We start from the raw sequence: 10,655 nt of genomic DNA, 5'->3' as shown, positions 1-10,655 counted from the left end.
TCACCTAGAACTTTCAAATTTCTAAAAAGAAGCAGAAAAATATGATTATCTTGAAAACCTTCTCTGTTGCAGCAGGCTTACAGATCACAGAGAGAGAGAGAGAGAGAGAGAGAGAGAGAGAGAGAGAGAGAGAGAGAGAGAGAGAGAGAGAGAGAGAGAGAGAGAGAGATATTAGTGAGTTACTTTCAGAGTGAATTTTCGTCAAGTAAGAAGTCTCTCCAACCAGGAATTTTCTTTCATCAGTCAGAGATTCAGTACTAATCAGATCATATGAAAACACACACACACAAAACACAAACGACGTCTTAATACACAGAGAAGATAATTAAGATGCAGAAAAACAAACTAAAGTTTATGCAACAGTATTCGGAATAACGTTATAATTGGCACACTTAATTCAGTTACACTAAGCTACTGAGTCTAGTTGTATATATATATATATATATATATATATATATATATATATACAAACGAACATATAAACATATATAAAAGATTTGTCAATATGAATACCAGCCAAGCCATGCGTAAAATCGATCTGTTAATTACGAAATAAATATGTAAAACGTTTAAATTTCAAGGATAAACAGATTTTTAAACAAGTGCTTGACTTCAGACAAAGTTGACTTTTTAATACTTGGTTTCCAACCTTACTGTTTGTATGTTATAATGTTTGTACTTTTCTCTTTAGCATGTTTTATATATTTATATTATATATATATATATATATATATATATATATGTATATATCATATATATATTATATATGAATATCTGACTCTGATGAAATAATAATACTGTATATATATATAAATATATGTGTGTGTAAAACATGCAAGTTGCCCATTAAAAACAGTTTTCTTTGATGTCTTCGTTTTCTTTTAAAAATATTTTGGAGGTAAACTGTTTTGAATGAAATTCATTCCATTTCTCTCATCGTCATTAAATTTCTGCTTTAATAAAACACAAAAATAATTAGCCCTGTTTTTGAAATGGCTACAGATTTTCATATAATTTATTCATGGATAATTCTAGGCCTAAGAAATGACCGTTTTTCCTTTTACCTGCGATTTCAACAAACTTTTTATTCATTTTTTTCCATTTTCAGAAGTTATAAGAAAATGTATTAAAGTTACCATAAAATGTATTTTTCACTTAAATAAACAACCCTGCGTAGTACGAGATGTTTTATAGTGTAAATATACCCTAAATTTAGCGTTGTCTGCATTTTCCTAGGAAGTTTATCGACCTATTGTGTAGAATTTAGCGTTGTCAGCTTACAATATACCTCGAAGTTCCCTCAATTTGTATTTATTTTTTTATCAGTATAAGTTTTTATTTTGTTTGAAGTTTTACACATTTTTATGCCATTTACTTTTACCGAGGAGTAAGTATTTTTTTTTTTTAAGTCAAAACAGGCTGAACACTTTTCATGAGCAGAGATTTTCACAAATTATTCTAAAGTAAATTTGCTCCTGAAATGAAGCTTTCTTGAGTTTAAAGGTTTAACCTGGTTAGTTTGTTGACATTGTCTTGTAAACTGCATCGTTGATTAAGCCTATCGTGTTTCTCGTCCAAACCTTGTGTGGGTTTTTTTTTTTTTTCTGAAGTATGGCGTTTCTGTCCCTAACATAGGCCTAATTCGTAATCTGCAGCTGTCCAGTCTGCACTCGAAATATGAGTTTAGTTTTCGCTCCTACTAAAAAAATATATAGAATGAAGTCAGTAGTTTAATTGCAATAGGCCAAATTCAGATTTAGTATTAGGCCACTCCACACTCAAATTATGGGTGTAATTTCTTCTTCTATCAAAAAAATAATTTAAATAAAAATAAAGTAAAAATAAATTTATGATATTTTTAATCTGCTCTAACTGACAGACATTAAATCCAGCTGTAGGCCTATAGATTTCTCCACATCCTATGCTTTATTTTTGTTATTTAGCAAATTATGACAAACATGTTTTAACTTATATTCTTAATCTTATCTCATGATATCGTCATTAAATCTATCAGGGAAAATATTGATTCTCTGGTTAAATGTATCATTAAAAGTGGTACTCTGTTGTATTTACGTAATAATTTAGGAAACTGAAAGCTTAGCCTATCGAGGAGAATGCACGTTTTGGCATCAGTTAGAAATGATATATACCTCCATTTTAAGCTAAAGTCAAAAGTCAGGCAAGATCGTGCCATTAAATTCATTTATGTTAAAATGACAGTAAATTAACCCGCAAAAACTAATAGAGATTAATTCTTGTCATTATAATTATTTTAGCCCAGATGTTTATTTGCCTTTCTCTTCCTATTCTTTCTTTCACATTATTCCAATTTTATTATGTATTTTCATAGTTTTTCATATTTTATTATTTTTCCAATTTTATTTTGTATTTTTGTATTTTTTATACATTTTCATATTTTTCCACAGCCCTGGCTTAATTACTCCATCTTATATCATGTAAATAAATTTAGTATTAATAAAGAAATGTTGTCAATATTCATTATAATTTAATTAAATTTAAATATTGCGAATAATTTAGGAGGAAGGTGTCACAGCTTTCATTATAAAGCCATTTAATCTTATATGATATATGCAGATAAAGATATAATAGCATGATAATGTAAAAGTTTTTGTATATATTTATTTATAAACATAAAATCCACGAAGGAAGGGGTAACACTGGAGGGCTGCTAGGCCTTTCGACTGTCTGTCGTCCTTTGCTTTAAGTCTACTAAGTAAACGACAACAGACAGTCGAAAGGCCTCGCAGCACTCTTGTGTTTCCCTTTCCTTCGTGGATTTTATCTTCATTTATATATTCATCACGTTCATATTTTCGTGATTCAGTTATACATGTTTATTTATGTTATTATAATGTTATCAATGGTCGAACACAAATGTCTTGTAGCCTATTATCAAAAACAGAAATTCAATATTGCGCAATCAGAATGTAAACAATAAGCGAAGTATCTTTTAATGATGATATATATCTTACGTTGCGTGATCTTATAATAGATTATTGATTTTTTATTTTGAGAATGAAATCCATGAAGTACAATTCCTACATATTCATTAACAATATAATATAATATTCTAGAGCATAAATTTCTCTGCCCAATCCAGAACGTTAACAATAAGCGAACAGATTCTTTTTTTTTCTGAAATATCACTTACATTGATTGATCTTAGATTATTGAATGTTTAACTTGAAAATTTAACCAATGAAATACAATTCCTGCATACTCATTAATAATACATACATATTTTAAGGCGTGAATATCTCCCTTGCGCGATCCAGAGATCAAACAACAGACGAAGTTTTATACATGTAGTATATCACACATTGAGCGATCTTACATTAATTATTGTTTTTTTAACTTGAAAATTAGAGAAATAGACTTAAATCTCTGCGTATTAATTAATAATATATATTCTACAAAAAAATTTTCTTTTGCGCGATCAAGAAATGACACTAAGCTGTCGAGTCTGACGCTGCGCAATTTAAAAATATTTTATTAATAAAACGTCACCACATCATTTTTGACACTTGACCCCACGTAAGATGTTTAATTTAAGAGAGAGTGGTTAATTACCACAACTTACCGAAGAGAAATTGGAAGTGTGACAGTTAACAGGTAATGAGGTTAATTTTAATCTTAAATAAGTTATGTTAGGCGTAGGCCCAACGTAGGCCTATCCAACCTAACCTTGGTTCAGTATAGTTAGTGAAATCTTGCTTATTTGTTATAATTTCAAAGTTTATTTATGATTGAAAATTAAAGTAATTTGTGATAAATTTAAACTATGATACATTTATGTTCACTTTTATTCGGAGGCAGGTTAGGCTCGGCTAAACCCAGGTTAGGCTAACTCTCGTAGCTTGACTGTACATTAATGTTAATGTAGCTTATTTATTATTAATTTTGCATAAAATATATTTTTCTCTGTCAAAATAACCAAAATTTATTTGGGATTTGTTCCTATGAAGTATACAAACTTTCATCTTATAGCCTAGGCTCTAGGCTAGACATGTCATCAGCGACTGCTGGTTTTGGTCGTTGAAGCTTGTTTCCAAGGTCATTAAGAAGGTCATCATGGGGAATGGTGCTTGCTGACCTGAACGACCACTCGCTTTATCTTCAGACTCTTTCGAGTCTCAACACACCCGTTGTTGCCCTGTCAGCAAACTTGGATGACTGCTCACTTTTTCTTCAGCCGGTGGCAAGTCTAGACACCTCCATTGCTGCTCTGTCGGCAAACTAGGAGGACCACTTGTTTTATCTTCAGCCTCTGCCAAGTCTGGACACCTCCATTGCTACTCTGTTGTCACGGACCATGACTCAGGTTGTGATTTTGTATTCATTTCTAAATGAAATTTTATTTTAAAGCATTATCACATTTTTTACTTGGAGGTATAATTTTCCTGTATGTCAGTGTGTGCTCTGAACCTTTCAGACATTCATTTCTTTTGCAAACGACCTAACCAACTACACAGTATCATGCACTAGAGTATACCCACCTGGCACCCTAGGTTAGCTTAGGTTAGGTGTGGTTGGTCAGGCCATTTGTGAACAAAATGAAGGTTAAAAACATTCAAAGCACACATTGACACCTATGAAAATTATATTTTTAAGTTCACAATGTGATAGTAATGGTTTGAAGTAAGAGTTTGCCAATTTTTCTTTGGATATTTTTTTGTTCAGTATATCAGCAATTCAGGAACAGCAGTACAGTAAATGTGACAGAGCATTAGTATTTGGGAAATTTTTCTCATATTTATCTATGACAAGCAATATGAGTGTCCTGTGAGCCTGTCCTGGTTTAGGGTATTATTGGTTGTCTTCCTGCAGTGTTGGTACTGTCCTTTATTCCTCACACCATTGGACTGTGGAACAGCCCCCAACTGAGGATGTTGGAACTTAATAAAGTTCAATTGAAGATGTAATACATTACTACCCTAATGCTATTCTCCTTGCATTTTGATACATTTTTATCTATTTATTAGTTTTTTTTTTTTTATTGAGATTTCCTTACCTTCTCTTACTTTGTAATGAGCACCATATTCCTTGGAAGCTTGAATTTCAAAATCAATGGCCCCTTTTAGCAGCGTGCTCCATATGAATAGGGTTCATCTTCATAACAGTAATAAAATAATAACAAAGGAATATTAATTTCACCAATTTAAATCACCCTCCATTCTGCGCATACACCTGAGAGCTCATTAGCAGTTTGTTGAGCTGCTGGGAGCTCCTCTTTCTGCTCACTTTGTGCAGCAGCTAGGGTAAGGACCAGTGGATTTACATCCACACTCTTCCTTCAGCCGTGGTCACTTGTATTTACAGCGCCTGCTAAGATTCAGAGCCCCAGAGTTGTGAGGTTCTAGGGGTAGTTTTAGGACAGTCTGGAAAGGTTCTCTAATTCTGAAGTTCACTGAGTGTGGGGCCTGTTATGGTGCTACTTTGATAAGGTCCATTATATATGCTGAGGTTGTTGATATACCATTAGAGCCTCAAAACTTCAAGCAAAGATGCAGCATGTTACTACCCTAAAACAATTCTCTTTGTACTTTTAATCACTTATTTACATTTTTCTATTTACATTTTTATCTGTTTATCTTTTAATTTGTTTATTAATCTTTTTTTCTAATAAATGATCTCTTCTTTCTGAATTTCATATCAGCTTCAGTAATTTCTTTCAAATGAACACCATATTCCTTTGGAAGATTGCATTTCTTGTCAGTGGACCCTGTAGGCCTGTTCCATATAAATAATGACTTAGAGAAATTTGGTTATGAGGAATCCTATAAATGAGGTTGCACTTCAGTGTGGTTAATTTTACATTGTCATGTCATAACATTTTATCCATATGGCAAATCCTCTTACTGGAAATAGACTTTGCATATTGTGAGAGAAAAATTATTAGATCTAGACTAGCAGTGGCCTTCACATCCCACATTTATTCTCTAGAAGCCATTAATCCTTGTAGTGCACAATTCAGTGACACTCTTGTCCCCTTGCTGCTAAACTGTAGAATTCTCTTCCTACTTCTGTTGTCCAGACTTGGTTTTCCTCCTTTTGAGAAATGGGAATATTGCTTTATCTGGGTTACACCAAGCATTTCCCCCATACGTTTTTTTCTATTTTAAAAGAAAAAAAATGTAATAAAGCTTGCCCAAGCAGATTTTGACATTTTTAACAAATATTGAAGAGAACGCTCCTCTTTGTTCTATTAATGGGCTTTGGTTTGTTACCCTGTCATCAAAATATTGCCTTTGATTGTCCAAGTTTTGATATTTAATAGAACCGATTTAAATTGGTGAGATAGAATCACAGAAATGCTTTCATAGAAGGAATTTCACAAAAAGAGTACAACATAACATGTTTCATTCATTGCTGTATGATCAAAGATTATTTATCATTCTCTGATGCAGTAATTTACAATAACTAAGCATGCTAACATCCAGATCATGAATAATTACTTCATTTTTCTCTGCTTTACAGGAGTAATCATCAGCTTGTACAAGTGGAAATAAAATTTTGAAAGTACTGTAAAATTTTTATAGCTAATTGTATTCTAGTTTCTGCTGGGATCTGAATGTTATTTAAAGATATATTTTATATTATTTAGGCTCTGATTGTTTCTGTTAGTAGATATAAAGAAACATCTTAAATGAAAGTACACTTGATTATATTCCTGAGAAATTTATTTAAGATAAGACATATTTTATATTTGGTGGTGTAATTAAACTGGTAATGACAATAACTGGACTTTTTAATAGTTTATATAAATATAACATTATCAGACATTTGATTGCTAATTTATTGTGTTGAATTTTAATTGATTACGATACCCAAGAATTACGTAAATAGTTTCTACATTGTATTAGTCTACTTAAGTAGGTGATATATTTAGTAAATGCTATTATGTGAATACAATTTCAATTTATAAAATCAAATATTGCTCTTGCATTAATTATGGATAAGGCAGAACACTGTAGTCCTATTTTACATTTGCAAACAAACAAAAGTTCAGAAACTCTTCTGATTGATTCAGGGACAGAGTCTGGGGAAACTGATTTAAAAGCAGGTCTACAGAATCATTTAATGGTAAAATCTAAGCCAGTTGGTTTTCAAATGAAGGCTCCAGAGTGTGGTTTGAATGTAGATTGTGATGAGAAAGATTTGAGGGGGATGCCTGTTAAAACTGATAGTATAGACATTCAGAATGACTCACACATGGAACTGGTGCATGCTGAATCAAGAATAGACGGTTATGACCTGAATTCAACAAACCTTAAGCAAAGTGATGTAAGAAAAGAACATCTTAGGGCAGATTTAAGTGACCAGGATTCAGAAGCTGAAGCCTTTGTTGAGTCTAGCAAGAAAATTGATGTTCAGGATTCGGAAAGTGAGCAGACTCTTCTTCCTCTTGTGAATACAGAAAGTAAGTATAAATTCAAATGCAATTTGTGTGGGAAAATGTTCACCCTGAAATCCTGTCTAACAAGACACTTGTTAATGCACACAGGTGCAAAGAACTATGCGTGTCACATTTGTAACAAGGAATTCTATCAGAAGTCTGACTTAACAAGACATTTGGTCACTCACACGGGAGTGAAACAGTTTCAGTGCGATATTTGCTTCAAAAAATTTACCCAGAAAGTTGGACTGAAGCGACATAGATCCTTACACTTTGCTTCGATGGGGGTCAGGTGTGAGTACTGCAACAAAGAATTCGCCAAGTTGTCGTATTTAAAGAAACATGAAATCATTCACTCGGGCGTCAGAAAATTCAAGTGTGATCTGTGCGACAGGACTTTTTACCAAAAGTGCGATCTAACCCGTCACCTGGTCGTTCACACCGGTGCCAAGGACTACAAGTGCGAGGTCTGCTGTAAGAGTTTCTCGCAGAAATCGATTTTGACTCAGCATTTAACGATTCACACGGGCGTGAGAAACGGGTGCAAAATATGTGGGAAGGAGTTCTCCACCAAGTCCTACTTGAACCAGCATATGGTCACACACACTGGGATCAAAGAGTTCAAGTGTGAAGTGTGCAACGTCGAATTTTATCTCAAATCGACTCTGTCACAGCACATGCTCATACACAGCGAAGTGAAAAATCACAAGTGCAGTTTGTGCGAAAAGAGTTTCTACCGCAACACAGACCTAGCCAAACATATGACAGTTCATACTGGAATTAAGAAATTTAAATGTGAGGTGTGTGAAAAGCATTTTTCAAAGAAATGTAATTTAACAACCCACATGGCCATACATAGAGAAATCAAGGACTACCACTGCGAAGTCTGCGGAAAAGGGTTTGCTGTAAAGTCCAATTACAACAAGCACGTAGTGAAGCACTCGGGTGAGAAAAAGTTCCAGTGTGAATTTTGCCGAAAGGCATTTTGGTGTAGCGTAAATTTGAAGCAGCACCTGAAGAGACATACCGGGCGGAAGAATCACAAGTGTGATATGTGCGGCAAAGAATTTTACACAAGGTCAGAATTAACGAAGCACGTACTGAAACACAATTCGTTAAAAAATTATACCTGCGAATTATGTGGTGTCGAGTGCCTGCAGAAATCGGACCTCTTTCAGCACATGTCCATGCATATTAATTCCCTATCATACGATTGTCCATTATGCATGAAAAACTTCTCGTTGAAGTCTCATTTGAGCGAACACTTGAAACTACATGCTCGAAAGAAAAAGAGTATTGATAGGAAGGTGCGCTCTGTCCCCATTGTAGGAAAACAAAAGAAGCTTGTAAAAGCTAGTGAAAGTTCATCCAGTCACCAAAACTCAAACAAAGGAAGCTTAAAGCTGGAGACAAACCCTATTGAACCTGGCTGCTCCAATTGGAGCAGCATAGGAAAGGTCAAAGAAGAGGAAATTGGCGAGGAAGGATGTTTTATAAATCCTGTGTATTTATTAGAAGTTAGAGAAGAAGACAAAAGCTCTCTAGGAGGGAAATGTTCAGTGGAAGAAAAGTGTGTCATTAAAGAGGAGGTCGTGGATGGAACATGAGCTGATATTCCCTTAATTCATGACCTATTGTGTCCCTGTTGATGAGAGAGAGAGCAATAATGTAGAGGATTTTATTTTTTTATATTTTGTGAGTTCCAAAGATTTCTGCTTACTTTACTGAGTATAAAGTTGATAAAATAGATGTGCGGTTTTGTACTTTGATATATTTTTCAAGTGACCTAAGTTCTCTTAATCTTTCTCCCTTTCTTAATAGAGAAGATAATTTATAACAAATACAGAAATACAATCATTTGACAGTACTGTATTGTTTGTTGTTGAAAAATAGCACTTGTGTTCCTAATATATCAGTAATATATATATACATATATATAATATATAAACTTGTATATATCTTATGTTTTTTATGTGTTAATGAAGAACATTTTTAAAATACAAAGTCTTTCTTACTCTGCCTTTATGAACTACTAATTCCAGGTTCATAATTCGTGTCCAGTGAGCCAGTGGTCAAGAAGGGACAGCAAATGCTCTTTTGTAATGGCAAAAGAAGGTCTGGCCAGAAATCTTTTTCTAGTTCACAAGCTTGTCATTATCTCAGGGGCTTGTCTCCAGAACTTCTGGCTCCATTGGGAACAGATATGTACAGACTTTTGGGTAATGCAAACTTACTAGTTCTGTATTTGTGAAGCAGTAATTTGCATTTCTTGTGACTGTTTAAAAACGGTTGAAAGTGGTTTCATGTTTTGTAGATTTGAGCAGTTTTGTAAGCTCTTTGCCCCCATTCCCTCTGTTACTTTACCAAACTTATTACAGTTATTGAGGAAGCTTATTGGTAAGGTATGGGAATTTTCCTATGGGCAGCCTTCTCCATAAACTGTTATTCTTTAGCATAACAAGGTACTATAATTTAAAATTACTAGTGATTTGATTGATGCCAAAATATACTCTACATTTTCCATAATTCTTCTTCTCAGCATGAACTGTTCACAAGATTCTCCAAATGCAATAAGAAATGAATACTGTAATCATGTGAGAGCTCAAAGTATCCAAGGTTGGGACCTTGGTGGCAAATATTAAGTTTGTGGATCCAGTTTGAACTTCTCTACAACCTGGAACATTCTTCAACCATTCCAGCGTGCCTGGCTCATCTTTGTAACCCCCTCAGCAAGGTGTAGGATTATTTCTCTGAGAGCTTCAACACACAAGTTGTCAGTAACATTGACAACACCAGAGTCCACCTAAATCTGTGTTTATTTTCCTGTAACTATATGGAGCAAGATAAAAAGTTTTAAATGTACATCTAGAAAATGCAAAAATTCCATCTGATTTCAGTTGAGCCATCACTCCCTTTCCATATGCTGCCTCATGCAGTGGTGTTTTTGTAAGAAATCTCTTTGTGCTGTAATATCCATAACCATTATCTACTTCAAATCTCATCACTTTTCTGACCAAAGGTCTGATATCTGCTGTGATTACTGTCTCAGAATCTCTGTGCTCACAGCTGGCATTCCTGGTACATTGATGACTTGTTTCTTTAATAACAATCTTGGTTGTGGTATGAATCTTGACTGTAGTCTCCATCTTGAGTTCTGGGTAGTTGTGTCTCAAGTCAGACACTCCTGGTCACGAAAGATGGTGTCTTCTTGTCCCATTCAGTGTTTGAGGCTACTCAT

General features: G+C 34.0%; 1 protein-coding gene across 2 annotated transcripts; it reads left to right on the top strand.

The window, feature by feature from the left end:
* Positions 1–3,500: 3,500 nt before the first annotated feature.
* LOC136826265 (zinc finger protein 708-like) lies at positions 3,501–9,299 on the top strand. 2 transcript variants are annotated; one of them, XM_067083397.1, is made up of 3 exons: positions 3,523–3,633; positions 4,214–4,342; positions 6,499–9,299. In XM_067083397.1, the coding sequence occupies exon 3, from the start codon at positions 6,973–6,975 to the stop codon at positions 9,022–9,024; it is 2,052 nt and encodes a 683-aa protein (XP_066939498.1). In that variant the 5' UTR covers positions 3,523–3,633; positions 4,214–4,342; positions 6,499–6,972; the 3' UTR covers positions 9,025–9,299. The 2 variants fall into 2 exon arrangements, with proteins under 2 accessions (XP_066939497.1, XP_066939498.1); XM_067083396.1 differs by lacking the exon at positions 4,214–4,342 and having other exon boundaries at positions 3,501–3,633.
* The last annotated feature ends 1,356 nt before the right edge of the window (positions 9,300–10,655 follow it).

The sequence above is a fragment of the Macrobrachium rosenbergii genome, chromosome 40, assembly GCF_040412425.1.
Source record: "Macrobrachium rosenbergii isolate ZJJX-2024 chromosome 40, ASM4041242v1, whole genome shotgun sequence".
Lineage (NCBI taxonomy): Eukaryota > Metazoa > Arthropoda > Malacostraca > Decapoda > Palaemonidae > Macrobrachium > Macrobrachium rosenbergii.
This window is presented reverse-complemented; position numbering and strand designations above follow the sequence as displayed.